General features: G+C 47.9%; 1 protein-coding gene across 18 annotated transcripts in view; it reads right to left on the bottom strand.

The window, feature by feature from the left end:
* The window catches only part of ARHGEF7 (Rho guanine nucleotide exchange factor 7), a 179,901-nt gene that overhangs the window by 96,099 nt on the left and 66,186 nt on the right, over positions 1–17,616 (bottom strand). For 9 of the 18 annotated variants that reach the window (XM_025364120.1, XM_025364121.1, XM_025364126.1 and 6 more), the window contains one exon: positions 3,246–3,330. The exons of 7 other annotated variants lie outside the window; for them this stretch is intronic. In XM_025364120.1, the coding sequence (XP_025219905.1) occupies positions 3,246–3,330 (85 nt within the window). Of the gene's footprint in view, positions 1–3,245; positions 3,331–5,491; positions 5,557–14,621; positions 14,785–17,616 lie in introns of those variants that run through there. 2 more of the 18 variants (XM_025364131.1, XM_025364123.1) reach the window with 2 other exon arrangements.

The following is a 17,616-nucleotide window of genomic DNA, read 5'->3' as shown; positions in this document are numbered from 1 at the left end:
AGGTCTGAAGGTATTAGCAAAAACCCAGATTCCCCACTGCTCTTAACACATTTAGGATGTGGCCACACCAGGTCTATATCCCCTCAGGTAAAGCTGGCTCAGAGCTGGGCAGGGGCTGTCCTGAGAGGACCCAGCACCCACACCCTTCCGTCCAGCTCCTCCCTTCACGCCACCTGCCTGACCCCACAGACATGGGCTTGCTATCCTAATGGTCTTAAATTTTTCTCAGGCCCATGCACCCTACACTTCCCAGGACCTGCTGAGGGCAGGTTATGAGTAATCTCTATAGAGCACGTTCTACTTGAGGACACAGGGGTCTCAGGCAACCTGCAGCACAAAACCAGCTAAAAGGGCATTTCCAGCAAATTCTACAGGGCTCCCTGCCATGGGCTGCAGCGCTCTGCTGGCCCCAGCCTTTCAGGAAATTCTCATATGAGGAGGGCATCCTGAAGACATTCTGTACTTCCCCATCACCAAGCTTTCTTCTATCCAATTAAAAGGCCAGTTACAGTCAACTAAATGCCTTGAGAACACATATGGTTTTAAGTGACAGAAGCAGAAAGACAAAGACAAAGACGTCTTCCTCAGAATGTCCACAGTAACTGTGGTTGCTGCAGCCGTCTTACTGTTCGCCAATCAAGGAAAGTTGCAATCTAGAAAGATACAAGGCCGAGCACGGTGGCTCACGCCTGTAATCCCAGCACACTGGGAGGCCAAGGCAGGCGGATCACCTGAGGCTGGGAGTTCCAGACCAGCCTGACCAATATGGAGAAACCCCGTCTCTACTAAAAATACAAAATTAGCCAGGTGTGGTGGTGTGTGCCTGTAATCCCAGGAGGCGGAGGTTGCGGTGAGCCAAGATCATGCCATTCCAGCCTGGGCAACAAGAGCGAAACTCTGTCTCAAAAAGAAAAGAAAAGATACGGGCATTGCCTTCCCACTGACTTCAAAAACAAAAACAAAGGGCAAACAGAAAAGCAAAACATTCCTTCCATCTAGGAGGGGTCATTCCTATAGTTTAAAAGCTTAAAAGTTTATCTGATAACTTCCAAATTTGTCTTTGTAAAGAACAAAGCTAACTATTTTACATCCAACACATAGCCAATGACACCCAAGAACATATACGAAATACATTTTCATAAGGTAGAGGTAAAAACCAATAGCCCGAGAGTCACTGGATTCTGACTTCTCTTATTTACTTGTAAATCCTACCATCTCAAACCTTGAAAGTTGACCATCCCAAGACTGAGTGTGCAAATTAACGCCATCTTCTAAAGCCACTTCTTCCTAATTAGCACCCCTACTTACAACGAAGGCAGAGAAAACATCCACAGTGAAATTCAAAGTTACTATCTTCTGCTCCTGTGAGCAACCTCTAGAAAAGTATTCGATGGGAGCAGAGTCAAATTAAGGATTACTTGTAGATTTTACGTATCTGTGCTATTGCCCCATCTGCCACAGAGACCTACGTTAATTGTAAGGCACATCACTGAGGCCAGGCATGGTGGCACATGCCTGTCATCACAGCACTTTGGGAGGCCAAGGCGGGCAGATAGCTTGAACTCAGGAGTTTAAGACCAGCCTGGGCAACACAGCAAAATCCCATCTCTACAAAATATGCAAAAATTAGCCAGGCACAGAGGCACACACCTGCAAACCCAGCTGCTGAGGAGGCTGAGGTGGGAAGACCACCTGAGCCTAGGAGGCTGAGGCTTCAGTGAGCTGAGATTACACACTGTGTTCCAGCCTGGGCGACAGAGCAAGACCCTGTCTCCATAAAAAGTCATTCAAAACTGAGGCATGGATGAATATGAGTTTGCAGGCAGATCCCCCATGTGGTCAGGACACATGAATATGCCACTTCTGTACATCATCTGTTGCAGTGTTTCTTGTCTTAAATTCCAGTGATCTACTGTAAATGTATGTCCTTTTCTGTGTCATCTGTAACTTTCGACAAGTGTATCGTTTGTTCATATTAAAGAATCATTTTTAGACTGTAGAGACAGAGAAGGCATTAAATAATGTGACAAGTTTCATTAGTTATATCCATCTTCATAATCCTCCCATGTAAATTTTTGTTTCCTAGATGCTTTCATCTGAACAGCCCTTTAAACCTCAGAAGTCAAGCTGTGAACACGCAGCCACAGCCACACCTCTGCCTGGGGTCTGCCCCTGCTCCCAGGGATGGGGGCCAGTGCCTCCCGCCAGGGCACCAGCAGCAGCAGCAGCTTCCAGACAACAGTCAGAGCACACACGTGCTGGGAGCAGCACCAAGGACAGTCCCTGCACCACCAATGAAGCCTCCCAGAGACAGGAACTGCAGCCCCAAAGCGTTCGTAACCCCAGTCTCTCCTCGGTGGGCAGCGAGGCAGATACACCCCCTCCGAAGGGCCAGACCAAACTGGGAAGTGACCCTGACAAAATAAACTCAAGAGGTTTCTGTTTGAAAAGGACATGTCACTTTCCCCCACAAATCTGATATTTAACATCCGTGAAGGTTAAGTTAAAAAAAAAAAAAAGTTACTCTAATTAAACAAAAAAGCAACTAAAAAGTTCCTTCCTTTTGAGCCACACAGGGATCCAAGAAAGAGTTCCTCGGGGCTCATGGAGCATTTCCTCCGGGGACCTTGGCATCATGGACAACATGCACCTTCCCTCAGAGGACCCTGTCTGAACGACTCCTGTCTTCGCTGTGGCCCATGAGAGGGGCACACCATGTCCCCAAAACCTCCTCTCCACTTCAATACTAGCAGGGGCTGGGACCACACACACCATGTACCTGGGTGCCACAGCCCTCAGGAGCCCTGGACAGGTGATGTGGACTTTACAGGCCAATCCACGAGCCACTCCCTTATCATGGTCACAGCTCAAAACTTCTGCTCACTAGATACACATTTTAATCAGCATACACTCAATAAAAACTCAGAGAAAGGTGCTTCTAGCTCCAAGACAGCCCATGAGTCTTCCCATTAGAACTAGACACTCTTCTCCTGCTGCACCTTCAGGTGAGAAATCCCTCCATCCACAAAAAGGAAAACACCTGATACACCAGAACATTTAAAGAAGACTCTGTTCTACAAGGAAAATACAACATCACAGCAAAAGGAACAATCAAAATGTAATGCAACAAAAGCTTATTTTTTAAATTCAGTAACGCTCCCCTGGCCTTGGTGAAACCAGAAAACCAAAGGTGTCAGCCCGTATGTCTTCCCACCCCCTCGAGTTCAATAAAAAAAGAGTCTTACCTGCTGTTACTTTATTTAGAGTCACTAAGGAACTGAGGACCTTGTTAAAATTCTGCCCCTGATACAAATCATTTGCATCAAACGTCTGAAAGGAAAAATTAAACAAGCAAAATTAGTAGAGTCTTACGTTGGGTGCAGGATGAACTATGTTCTCCCAGCAACGTGACGATGCTCAGCCTGAAATCCTAAGGAGACCACACAACCTGCGACAGGGAGACCAGCACGCTCAGTCTCAGTCCTGGGGTAAGAATTCAATCAGAATCCTCTTACTTAGGCACAGGGTCCCCCCTCGGCATTAGGCCAATTCCCTACCCAGCACCCGCCCCTGCCCCTCTTCACACGCTGGAGTGTGAGCTCATTCACAGGGCCAGTGGGGGCGGGGGGGCGGCAGGAGAGGCAGCAGGCTGCTGGCATTCAGCAAGTAAGCAGAGGTGCTTGCTCAATCCTCCTCTCCTTAGATTAACACAGAGGCCCCAGGCAAGGCGTGCTACAGATGTTCTTTCCTAGACACAGAAAAGGGAAAATGACAGCCAATTCCAAAGCTAACAGCAGCAAAAGAAAACGCAGACATCAGAGAGCAGAGTGGATATGAGGGAAAAAGGAGGAAAGACAGAAGCAGCAGATCCCAGACAGGAAAGGGGTAGGGACAAGAGAACACCACCACCCTCAGAGCTCTGAGGCCAGGACCAGGCAAGCCCACAACCGCATCCCCTCCAATCCAGGGCTATCTGGAGCCCTGGGACCATGATGGAGCTGGTCACATTGCCACTGGCAGCCACTTCCCACCACTCATCTTGGAGCTTGGAAAGATAAAGCACACTGGTTTGCCTAGGTAGACGGCAACTAGAGTCTAGAACGTGTGTGCACACACACAGCCATGTCAAAACAAACACAGCTCTCAGATACTGCTCAAAGACTACATATGGCTTCTGGTCACCAAATAACCTCAAGCAAAAATAAATTTAAGAGTCAAATCATCCATAACTGTATTCCAGAAAAATTAAGAAACAATTTCTTTCAGAGGTGCAAATAACAGAAAGATGTATTTAAATAGCAAAACGTGTATCCTGTTGCCCTATATTCTGAGGTTACCGGAAATGAGCATCAGTGGACAAGGGCCCCACCTTCTCTCCAGGGCTATCCTCCCCTCCTGTCAGTCCTGCCCTCTCCCCACACCTCTAGCAGACCCTGCCAGAAGCCCCACTTCTCCTCTTCCTGCCTTCGGTCCCCTCCCTTTCCTGGCTAATCCTTTTTCATCTTGCTTCCTGGCAGAGCCCTGCCTTGACAGCCCTGCTGCCCCCACCACGCCCAGTCAGGTCCCCAGCCAGGCTCCCCCAGAACATGTGTCATGATAATTTGATGGTGGATGTCTACAGGCCTTCCTAGACTAAAAAAGCTGCAGTGGCAGATTGTACATCTCCCAACACCCAGCAGAGGCTGGTGCACAGTGAGAAGGCATCCGAATGGAGACGTGCACCAGCATCCAAACAGCCACCCACCCTGCAGGCGCTGCATGCTGCTGTAATGAAGCTCACGTCAAGAGAAGCTAAGAAAAGTGACACCAAATGTGAAAAAGTCCTGCTGTATTATTCAAAATTCATCTTCAGCTAAAGGCCTTCTGTCTATAATTTTTCAAATAAGTAAAAATAGTCATGAGATGTTTAAACATAAGAAAAACCAGACTTGGAAAAACTACCTCAAGAGAAAAAGCCAGCAAATCACTAAGAGAGTCAAGAAAGGAGCTGAAAACCAGAGGTCACTTTCTTGAAGTTCACAAGGAAATATCGAAAGGAACCACAAAACGTAAAAGGAAAGCTGTGAACACATTTAAGCATTCTATGTGCTTACGGATGCCATTTCTAATAAAGCACAAAATATAACTGATTTCATGAAGCTAAATCCTTCCTTTAAAAAACAGTCCTTAGAACAGACAGTCTTTAGAATCATCTTTAGTACAGAATACATTTGTTGTGATATTACTTAAGTAGAAATCCCAGCTCCAATGAGAGCAGCATTAGGCTGACGTAACCACCTATAACAAATACAGGTTAAGCTGCATTTTTAAGAAGGAATTACATTTTAGGCCTCAGCTTCCTTATATGCAAAACATAAAATTTCTCTTCATCATAAAATGTTTAAATAGGAGATCTGAATGTCTTTCAGCTCCACAGATCTAATCTTAGAGCTCGGAAAATTCAAGTCATGGTATACTGCAAAAAGAAATACATACATAAATTTCTACTAACCTTCATAGTGGCAAGGCAGCAAGTCACAAAACCCAGAACAACAGGATGTGAAAAACGTGAAGTTTCCTGTTATTCCAGAACTATATATCTTTCTTACTTGGATACCAGGAAGCATCTGATTGGCTGAAATTGCCCACCAATGGGCTTCAATATGACATCAGCGCTTAAGTGAATACACACACCACACTTCTCAACAGGAAGCTAGACAATGAGATGAGGCAAATCCTTACCCCTGAGAGGGGGAAAATGCACATTCTCAGCCAATAGAATGTTTCGACTGAAGTGCTTCTCTGGAGAAAGATAACAGACTATTTCCTAAAATAGAAATCTATTCAACAAAAAGCAGAAACAGAAAAATCTGAGTACAGAGAAATTTTGTACTATGGGAATAACAGGGAAGTCTCAGAACTTTTGTAGAAATATCTCTGCAAAAAGTAAATCAGTGTGTATGTAAGAATTACCATGACATTTAACATACTAAACTGTTCCCCTAGGGTTATTAAGGCAAGTGTCTTAGACAGGATTCATTCATTCCCCACCACGACTTGCTGGGTGCTTTAGCAGTATTTCCGCTCTTGGCAAGGCAAGGAGCAGCAGGATGGAAGGAAGTACAAACCATATTCCATTGTCTCCAGGCCTCCTTTTGGAAGCCTCAGCCTCAGGAGCTGCAATTCTCAGCAGGAGCTGCATGCTAAGGCCTCCTGGGGGGCTGTGAGAGGGCAGGATACTCCAGCAGTGTTCTGGAGAGACTCAAAATCAAAATGCCAACCCTCTTCAAGTGACTCCAACACACAGCCCAGGGTGAGAGGCGTTCGCGGTGAGGTAAGGAGGGTCATTAGGAATCCCGCCCAGCAGCAGGCTCGAGGCCGGCACAGGCACACTTCCTGCCACCTGGACCACCCCGCACAGGCACCATGCTGGGGAAGAGGGTGGCTGCACAGACACACACTTCGCCCCAAAATACGCGTTAGGATCTATCCATTTCGAAAAACCTATTTCAAACATGCACACTTACTTTTACATTTAAGTGAATTAAATGTGCAGTAGAATGACCCCATATTCCCAAAATGAAATCATCCTACCAGTTTTCCACCAGAAAATTAACATTAAAATTACTTAGTTTATTTTTGATATTTTACTCTCAATAGAAATTACATAATGAAATACAATACCAAATCAGGGATAAAAGAAGCCCAGAGTATTCAAACAAGGATAGAAAAATACCTTCTTAAAAGGGGAGTGGGGAGGGGAGTTCCCACGGTCTAACACTAAATGGCACAACACAAGGCAGCACGTTGTGGGAAGGAGGCAGCAGCGCCGGAAGAAGGAAGAGGGCTGGGTCTATGGAGCAGAGCCTCCCTGACCACCTGCTTGCTACAGCCCTGCACTGGGCCCCTCAGGCCTCAGACTGCTCATCTTCACCAGGGAAAGGGGAACACGCTTCAGGACAGGAAGCAGCAACTGGAATGCCCCACGCCTTCAAAAAGAAAAGGGCACACCAAATCTCGCTTATCAAAACAGACCGATAGATAACTCCATTCTGCCAAGGAAAACTCCCACTTTTAAAAAATTCAAAATAACCACAAGAAAAAGCCCACCAAACAGACAGAAGAATCATCTACATGACTTACAGGTCAATCCTCTCATTTAGAGATAAAAATGAAGCCCCCAAGTACAACGACTTCCTCAACTCTATTCTCGCAGAGTGTGCTTGTTGGACCTCATTTCTCTTGCAATGCTTTGCAGAAATCGCTTCTTAGGAAGCTGAATTGTAGCTGGCACTGTTTAGGAAAATTATCTTGCCTTCTATGAAATACACAGGCCATATATAAAGCAATTTGGGCATAAAATAGAACGGCTACAAGGTACTAAACTATACAGACCATAGAAGAAAATAGTGAGACACAGAGAAACTATCTGAGGAAGATTTCTGCAATCGTAGGTCGGAGAACCTCAGCCACAGGGACAAGCGGGATGAGGGGGATTTCGACAGACACTGGGGAGACACCGGAAGGAGCCGACAAGCCTGGGGATCAAGTTGTACGTCCAGAAGACAACGGCATGGAGGAGGACCAAGGGCATAGTTTTTTAATTGAACGCCGAACATCATTAATATTTAAGACTGAGGGAAATCCCCCCTGAACCAAAGAAGAAAAAAATGTCTTCAATGTCTCATCCCCGTTGTCTTTTCTGTGCCTTCACTGAACAAGCAGTTCCTGGGCAGCTATAAAAGCCAGACATTAAGTCTGTGCACAATTCTGGGCCACGGAAAACAAGACTGTTCTGGATTAAGAGACTCCACATGCCATGAGGGGCCCTGCACTGGACCGTTTTGGATAAACCATCGACAAAGTGTACTTGGGAGCACCTGGGGAAACGTAAACACAGACTACGTATCAGATGGTGTTGAGACATCATTACTAACCTTGTCATGTATGACAGACATTACAATTTTGGCTATGTGGGAACATGGAGTTATTTTTGGAAAGGTCATTTTGAAAGATTTAGGGGCATAACTTCATGATTAACATCACCCAGGTTGAAATATGTCAGCATATTCAAAAACACAAAATAAGTTTTTTGAAAAAGTTGGACTTTCAGGCTAGAAAGCAGACGTAGGAGGCTGTGGTCTTCCAGCTCAGTGGGAATGCAGAGAGGGAATGGGGCCGCAGGGTAGAGGCAGTGCAGGGTGAGGAGCAGTCAAGTCTGGAAAGGGACACAGGATGTAGCCAGGTGAGGGAGGGGTGTTCCAGGCAAGGGAGGAAGCAACAGAAGGTATGGGGAGCTGCTAAGGCTTTTCTTCCAGCTACTGACATTTCTCAGACAAAAAGATGGCTCCAACACCATGGCAGCTCCCTCTGCAGACAGGGATCAGGCACGGATGAGCCAAGGCCACAGTGGTGCAGTAGCTCATCCACGGTCCCAGGAGACTCCTCATTCCTAATCCAGTGCTCTTTCCTGAACCCACACACCTCCCAGTTCCACTGTGCAAGAATGGGCCACATGTCTGCACACCCATGCACTGCAAACACAGCACACGGGATGACTTCTACAGCTCTACAGCTTTCAATGCCAAACAGGCGCCATCCTTCCACAGATCTCCATCAACAAGACTCCAGCTCACACCCTTGGGAGATCACCTGACTCCATCCAGAAGCCACAGTCTTGAAGCAGTTGCTTCTACCACAAACTCTTGCCCTAGCACACACTGAATGACCGACTTCACCCTTCAGTCATGGGAGCCCGAACTGTCCTCACTACCCCAAGACTCACAGCAGGATTACAGACACCAACACGAAAGAGGACAGCCTCCCCGGCCTGCTCTGGGGGCTCGCTCGGGATTCCGGGGAGCTGTGCTAGCACCCTGACTGTCCTGCCTCTCCCTCCCCTAAATTCTCAGGCCACGGATGCAGAACTGTCACTCCCCACACTGTCTACACAACAATGAACAGCCTAGCACCATTTCACACTATAACCTCTAGTGGTAATCATGACCAGCTTAAGGCCATTTTTAATAGAGTATGGACAATGCATAATCGCAAAATCAAACAGCACTGCCCGTGAAGGGGAGTGTCAGGAACATGAGCCTCGACAGCAGGCATGGCCAAGGGGGCTCATGCAGGGCAGACAGAAACCACACAGACCTCAGAGCAGCAGGAAGGGGTGCTGACCCAACACACCGCCAACACCCTTCCTCCGAAGACCCTGGCTGCGTAGACTGGGCCTACCAGCAACTGGAGGGAAAGAAATGTAAGTCTCAGACTCAGAGCAGGGGGTCCTGCCTCTCCCATGTGGAAGGGGCACCTTGGCCACCAGGTCTGCAGCAGGCCCCCCAGGTGCACTCTGACTCGGGTGCACTGTGGAGGCAGCAGCACACAGGCCACCCACACACAGTTCTCGTCTAGATCCCGGGCACCCACTGTGGGATCCTCCAGACTCCCTCCACTTCTACAGACTGAAAATGGAGTGCCCTTAGGCCTGCAACCTGTGGGAATGAACTTTGATCAACAGTATGCCATTCCCCTTGAATCAAAGAAAGGACTGCTATAATCTTCCTAAAGTATCACAGCAATTTTTCTTTTAAAGCATCGCTAAATTCAAGGCAGGGCACAGGCAGTCCACTAGTAACAATGTCCTGAGTGACTGTAACACTCAACACCCATGAGGAACTCTCAAACCAGTTTTTCTCACAAGCATATACATCCTATTCCTCAGTTTAGGGAAAAACCTAGAATTACATAATCCATAGAGAGGGTTAAAATTATCTTCACAGACAAAAGAATGCATCGATAACTCAGCCAATACCAAGAGATACTAATGAAGACTTAGCTGTTTTCACTTGGAATGGTTTTTGTTTTTAATAACACTAGCCGGTCTTGGCTATCATCTTACATGAGATACAATTTGACAACAAACTTGAGGGGAAAAAAAGGGGGGGTTTTAACACAAGGACGGCACAGAAGACACCATAAGGTCTAAAGCCACAGGACGACGGCAGTCCACGCAGGACACTCATGCAGTTCACCAGCCGTCCAGATCTCTGCTGAGAGAAAAAGGGAACATTGTCAGAAATTCACCTGGGAACAGGGACACAAAGCAAGACCATCCCAGACAAACATGGATGTGGCCACTCAGTACCCAAGAGGGGGCATCCATCCCTAAACAGCTGGCAGCTGCAGAGTGGACAAGTCTCCACACAGCTGTGGCTGTCCCGTTCCTTACCTGGGAAGGGAGAGAAGCTGAATCAGCTAACCTCTAAAGTCACTTCCAGTTGTAAAACTCAAGGATTCCTTTGACACAGTGTATTGTTTAAAAAAAAAAAAAAAGACATGATTTCGAGCAAGAAGGACCAGGGTCAAGAGAGCTGGCTGAACAGAAAACAAGAGAAGGGTGAAGATGCGCGGTGAGGAATTCAGCAGCTGGCTACAGGACAACAAGAGAAAAAAAAATGAGTTAAGGTGAGTGGGTATTCACTCCTCTGTCCCGGAACTGCATCTCCCACACGTGGTTCCAGAGAAAGGAGGCTCGGCTTGGAGATGACCAGGAGGAAGATGAAGGACGCAGCAGGGAGGGCACTGGGCTCTCCCCAGAGAGGCCGCTGCCCAGGGCTGGTCAGGACCCCGCCCACCTAGGGGCCGAGAGAGGTGATGTCCCCAGACACAGAAAGACAGTAGGGAAAAGTCGCCCTGGGTGTTGAGGAAGAGGAGGAGGAGTCATCGAGTAGTCCATGGTGGCAGAAAGCAAGCACCTGTAACGTGAGTCAGAAAGGGCTTCTCAGAGAGGGTGATAACTGTGTGTGCTCCCAATGGAGGTACAGACTTTGGAGCAGAAAAAAGGAAGAGGGGTGAGCCCATGCAAATGTGGACCTGAGGCCACCATCTGTAACAGTCGTATCAGGAGGTCGCTGTCTGGTGTCCCTTCCCCACTGCTGTCCAGTCTCTAGGCCCAGGCTGATTGTTCCTGGGCACCCAGCTCTCTGACTCCTAACCCCACAGAAGAAACTGAAGCCAAAGGTGCTGGAACCAGTCATCAAAGGCTCTACAATCTGGCCCAGACTCAACTTCCAGCCTTAATTTTTGGCGTGCCTCCAAAGGAATTTGATTTTGGCATATTTCTCATTTTATGATTACACCAAAGCAGCCACATTTATTATTAAGTTTAGTTCCTGAACTAACACCTGACAAAAGGAGGACTCATTTGGACATGAGGAAGATGGGGCTCGGCTGGTCACCAGCATCCATCTGGCAGGCTAAGGCCCTTAGGGTGACCCTACGTGTATGCACAGGCGACATCAGGGAGCATCAGGGAGTTTATAGTCACCCCTGCTCCCAAATATGAAAACCTCTGACCAGAGGACGACTATTAGCAGAAATACCCACAGTGGTTTCCAGGATAGCTTCAATCAAAAAGGGTATTATTGTAAAATAAGAAGGCTTCAACAGGCACAAGTTCTAAGAGCTGATATCGACCCAACCTAAAATTTTCACATTCAGTACACTATGTTCCAACTTCCTCCACCTCTCTAATCCGGGCTCACTGCAGCAGACAGTACGGCTGCTTTCATTCACTCCCCCTGCCCTTCAAGGAAGAGTCTGCATTGGGTCCAGGGATATCCATCAGCTTCCTACAGGCAGGGGCAGGCCTGGCCACACGACTTTCTCTGGCCAGTGAGATACTGAGAGGTGAAGCCGGCTGGGCTTCTGGGTCAGGTGGGGACTTGGAGAACTTTTCTGTCTAGCTAAAGGATTGTAAACGCACCAATCAGCACTCTGTGTCTAGCTAAAGATTTATAAACACACTAATCAGCACTCTGTAAAAACACACCAATCAGTGCTCTGTATCTAGCTAAAGGTTTATAAAAGCAACAATCAGCACTCTGTAAAAACGCGCCAATCAGCACTCTGGAAAATGGAACAATCAGCAGGACATGGGTGGGGCCAAATAAGGGAATAAAAGCTGGCCACCCGAGCCAGCAGCAGCAACCCGCTCAGGTCCCTTCCACGCTGTGGAAGCTTTGTTCTTTCGCTCTTCACAACAAATCTTGCTGCTGCTCACTCTTTGGGTACCCACTACCTTTATGAGCTGTAACACTCACCGCGAGGGTCTGCGGCTTCACTCCTGGGGTCAGCAAGACCACGAACCCACCCAGAGGAACAAACAACTCTGGATGCGCCACCTTTAAGAGCTGTGACACTCACCATGAAGGTCTGCAGCTTCCTTCACTCCTGAAGTCAGCGAGACCACGAACCCACCAGAAGGAAGAAACTCCGGACACGTCTGAACATCTGAAGGAACAAACTCCAGAAACACCATCTTTAAGAACTGTAACATTCACCACGAGGGTCCACGGCTTCATTCTTGAAGTCAGCGAGACCAAGAACCCACCAGAAGGAACCAATTTCGGACACAATATGACAGAAGAGGCAGACACCAGCTCTGAGCAGAAAGGACGCACACTGGTTCTAAGCAGAAGGCTTGGGAGCCTTCAGGGGTTCCAGCCAACCTCCCATCCTTTTCCCTTAAATGAGAATGGCAAGGCTCAAAATGGAGCTATTCTCTCAGCCTGGACGCTGACGAAAGAAGACGCTTCGAGCAGAGCAACGCCTTATCTGCAGCTAACACATACGACATAATAAACCTTTGGGGCTGTAAAATGCTGAGATGTAGGAACTGTTTATTAACACGCCATCATCGAGCAGGAGGTGACAACATGTCCATATTCCGTATTTTCCCCAACAGAACTTATTCCTGAAAGAGAGGAAATGCATCTTGCAAAAACAAAAACAAAACTCATTAAGTGAAGCAGTCAGGTCACTGGAGTAACTTTTATCATTTTAACACAACATAAAAGTGAATAACTCTTAACTGGCTAAGACACAGAGAATTCTCCATTATTCAAAATAAGGAATACTTATCAACAGAGTACTTATTTCATGGCAAACAAGGTTTTCCCTTTCTTCCCAAATTCTAAACGTAGTAATCACATAACTGCTAACGGCTGCTGTTTTACAGAAATCTCCAAGAAAAAAAAGACACAAATTCAAGTCGGCCCTGAAGGAGCACATTCTTTCACAGAAGCCTCTCGACTGCTGATCCTCTCGGCTGATCCAGCACCACGTAGGAGGAAGGCAGGCAGGGAAAGGATGGATGGCAGCGGAGTCTGACAGACATGCGCTTGGCTCCACCCTTCACCTCCGTGCACAGATGCTGCTCATCCATTTCTACAGGCAGCTCACTCTGAAACTCAGTGGCCCAAACGACAGGCATCTGTTATCTCAGTTTCTGCGTGTCAGCGTTCAGGGCAGCTTAGCCGGGTGAATGTGGCTCTGGGTCTCACGGGAGGTCGTTGAGGTGTCAGCTGGAGCTGCAGGATTCTGGCAGCCTTGAGGCCTTGCCGGGACTGAGGAGGTGCTACCAAGACAGCTCCACGGCATGGCTGTGAGCAGGAGCCCTCAGTTCCTGAGTCCTCAGAGCACGGACAACGGACTCCACAGAGTGAGTGACCCCAGGGCACACACAGAAAGGAAACCAGGGCCTGCAGCTTCAGGAATCCTGTAAGCTAGCCTCAGCAGTCAGGCAGGCTGTGCTCTGTTCATTAGAAATGAGTCATCAGCCCCACCTGTACTCAATGAAAAGCGAACAAGGCTCCACCTACAGAAAGGAGGAGCGTCCAAAAACGGGAAGACGTTGCTTGAAAAATCACCAGCAGACCCACCCACTCTCAGAGGTGCTAGGTTTTTCTCTTCCAGCCGAGTGACCACACCTTCACACTGGATGTCAGATGTCACAGCCACTCTGCAGAGCAGACACAACTTGACGAAGAAACAGGTCACAGAAGAACACTTCAATGTTTGAGATTTGAAAGGCTCCCCTGATACCCTGATACTAGTGACTTTGCCTCACCCTGCCTCCAAATTCATAGGAAGTGTAGAAATTCAGGAATATCTTCCACATAATAAAAATGGCAAAGCAAGCTACATCACAAGATTGTGTGATACGTCATAACGTATAACACAACATACATTATGAAAACACTTCATATAATAAAGATCCTGTGTCAGAACCTTTCCACTACAAGTAAGTAAACCCAACTCAAATTGGCTTAAACAAAAAAAGGTTCGCACAACAAACAAGTCAAGGATAGCAAGAGCCACAAGCTCAGAACCAGGAGGCTTTCTCCACCTTTCCTACTCTCCTGAGTGTGTGCTACAGTTTCAGGAATGGTCTCCCTCATCAGGCAACGGGACCACTGGCAGCCCCAGGCCCACACCACCAGGTCAACACCTCAGATGCATCTCGCTGGACCCAGAGTCCACAACATGAGCCAATTTCACAGCCAGTGAGGCAGAACAAGGAGAGCTGTGCAAGGAGCCAACAATAATGGACACAGCATTCTAGCAAACCCACACATAAACATGTATTAATAATTTAGAGCACAAAATTTCAGACAGTCCCCCAGAGCTAAGTGATATCACTGTAGCACTAGGGCCACACAAATGTAAACAAAGGGGATCCCAGGCAAAAGGACACACTGTGACCAGCTCTACTCCAGCCCAACTGCTTTCACACCACCCTCGCAATACCCTCACCAACAAGCACAGCAACCTTCTTCAACCCCGTCAGTACTGACGCGAGAGCAGAAAGAATGCCTCCTGCGTCCATGGTAGCGCTGGCTGATGCACCTCTACGTAGACCCCAAAAACACCAGGCCAGGGAATGGGGAAAGAAGTAGTCATCTTTTTGCTTCTCCTCACTTTCCACCATCTCAATACTGACAGAGAGGTCTCTGCAATGTGGAGCGCACGCTTTCTGGGCTCACTGAAGCTTTAGCGGTCTGCATCACCACCAGTCAGCTCGCCTCCTCCAGTGACTTGATGAGGAAGTTACTCTTGACACAAGAAATTGTTATTTTTGGCACAGCTCTGGAGTGTGGTTTGCAAAGTTTAAAACTATAATTTTGTCCTATCACTGTCAAATGGAATTTGTGATTTCAGAGCAAGAGTAAAAAATGAATCTTAAATAAGTGTTGCTATTAAAAGTTTAATGCAAATGGTCCATATTGCTGGGGACATGTGAAAAACAGAAATCCAGCAGTACGTTTTTGCCTTCCCTGCTTCTGTAGATTTTGTACTTAATCCCACCTACTCCTACACCCCAGGGATAAAATTAAAGTCTGATGATGACTGCTATCAATTATGGCACTTTCACCCAACATGCACCCAAATGATTTATTTCACTTTAAAATGAGAATCAAATCTTATTCAATTTTGTGGATTCCACTGTATCAACACCCAAACACTAGGACAGAGAACACAGCTTCAAAAAAGAAGTAACCAAGTATTTTAGGTAGTTTCCAGGAAGGGGAGGGAGGAGCAGAGCGGGGAGGCAGGAGCACAGCAATGGGAAGGCAGGCAGGGCTCATCCTGCCAAGATGCTCTCTGCCTTCTGCAGGCCAGGAGCAACCTCCACGCGAGGCAGGGAAGGGCAGCCCCACCAGGCAGGGGAAAGGAAGGACACCTCCCTGCCTAGGACCACAGCGTGCTGTGCTGGCCCACACACAGCCCGTACCTCACAGTGTAGACTGCATGCCAGTTTATCTTACAGGCAGAAAACACACACACACACACACAAAAACGAGCTCCCAAAAGACAGTGTGACAAACGTTACAAAGGCAGAACCAAGATCAGAGCCCACCAGCCTGGCTCTGCCCACAATACCACACTGCCAGCCAGGAAAGGACACCAGGGAACAGTGGTGTCCCACCGTGGTCATGCAGGCAGATCAGGCAGCACTCAGGGGAGGAGGGGTGGTCTCAGACACAACTCACGGCACACACACACAGCAGCCCATACAGCCTACACAGGCCCCCAGACTTCTGTCTTCGACTGCTAGGAGCACACGCCTGCAAAGAACAGCCTGGCTGTCACCAAAAGTGAGCACGTACCACAAAGAAGGATCTGGGCAGATGCAAGACACCGGCTTGGGCTAACAGTAAGTGAAGCAGTAACATGTACAGTTATAAAGGCAATGCGCCCATTCCATTAACTTCAAAACTCAAGCAGTTACAACCCTCCAGTTTTGAGAAGTTTCTCAAGATGGCCGACTACAAACACCTATCTAACTCCCACCCCTCCCAGTGCTGCCGAAATGACAGAAAGAAAAAGCTTTAAAAAATTAACGGAGAAAGAACCCGCTTAGTACAAAAAAGGAAGGGAAAGTCTATGAGCAGTCTAAATAGGGTCTGAGGAGATTCCTGGGGACAGGACGCAAGTGGACTCTGAACGACCTAACAGTTCAGAGCAGCACTTGTAGGGCAGCCCCAGGAGCACCAAAGACAGTTTTCTAACACAGGAAGGGGACACACGACGGACTTCAGCACCACAGCACCTTCTTCCTGACGGGAAGCCCAGCACCCAGACCCCTCTCTAATTAAAGAGAAGCTGCTGCCTGCACTGAGTCTAACCGGAGGTGAACCTGACCCTCTCTAATTAAAAAGAAGCCTGCTGTCTGCATTGGATTCTAACTGGAACCTGACGCACCACTAGGCCCACACAACAGTCTCTGAGGGAAAAAAAACAAAGGCAATTCTACCCAGAAGCGAAATCCCCCGGGAGCTTCCCGCCAGCCTGGACCACTATCTGAAGTGTGACACAGGAAACAGGTGTAGAGAAAGTGTCTCCCTCAGCTCTGCTCGTGGAGCTGCTTCTAGAGCCTTCCATCCGGTTCTCCCCACCTGCTCACAGACACACCACCCGCACAGTGAAGCCCACGGGGCCGGTAACCCACACACAGAACTGCACAGTCCCCTCCACTCTGATGCCAGTCAACTGGGCTTTTATTCACAAACAGGAAGAACCCATCAAGGCCACACCTGATAGGAAATAACAGCACAGCACAAACAGAACTGACCTATGACTCCCAAAAAGATGGAGAAGATGCATCTCCCCCTCCCTCCAGCTGAGTGCAGCTAAAAGACCTGGGTGCTGCCTACAGAACAAACGTCAGCCTCAGAACGTGAGAGAGGAGGCAGACTGGCTGAGGGTTTCAGGGCCGGGAACCATGCCAGTGGGTTCTCTGGGTTTTCTTTTTGCCTCAGATGCTCCAAACTGAATGCTAAACAAGCCAGCAACCCAGCAACCCCCACAGGTGCAGACGAAAAGCCTCAAGAAAAACCTATCCTCTCTAGCTAAAGGACCAGGACAGGGCAGCCTAGTAGGTCAAAAACCTTCACAATAACCACCTGTATTAGTCCGTTCTCACGCTGCTATGAAGAAATGCCCAAGGCTGGGTAATTTATAAAGAAAAGAGGTTTAACTGGCTCACAGTTACACACAGCTGGGGAGGCCTCAGGGAACTTACAGTCACGGCAGAAGACACCTCTTCACAGGACAGCAAGCAATGAGTGCCAGGCAAGAGGGGAAGCCCCTTATAAAACCATCAGCTCTCGTGAGAACTAATTCACAATCGTGAGAACGGCACTGGGGAAACCTGCCCATGATTCAATTATCTCCACCTGGTCCCACCCTTGACAGGTGCGGATTATTACAATTCAAGGTGAGATTTGGGTGCGGACAGAGTCACACCGTAACACCATCCTACCCCAACCACACAGAGGGTTAAAAAAT

This window comes from Theropithecus gelada, chromosome 17, assembly GCF_003255815.1.
Source record: "Theropithecus gelada isolate Dixy chromosome 17, Tgel_1.0, whole genome shotgun sequence".
In the NCBI taxonomy this organism is placed as follows: Eukaryota; Metazoa; Chordata; class Mammalia; order Primates; family Cercopithecidae; genus Theropithecus; species Theropithecus gelada.
Note: the sequence above shows the minus strand (reverse complement) of the source record. Positions and strands in the feature narration are given on the sequence as shown.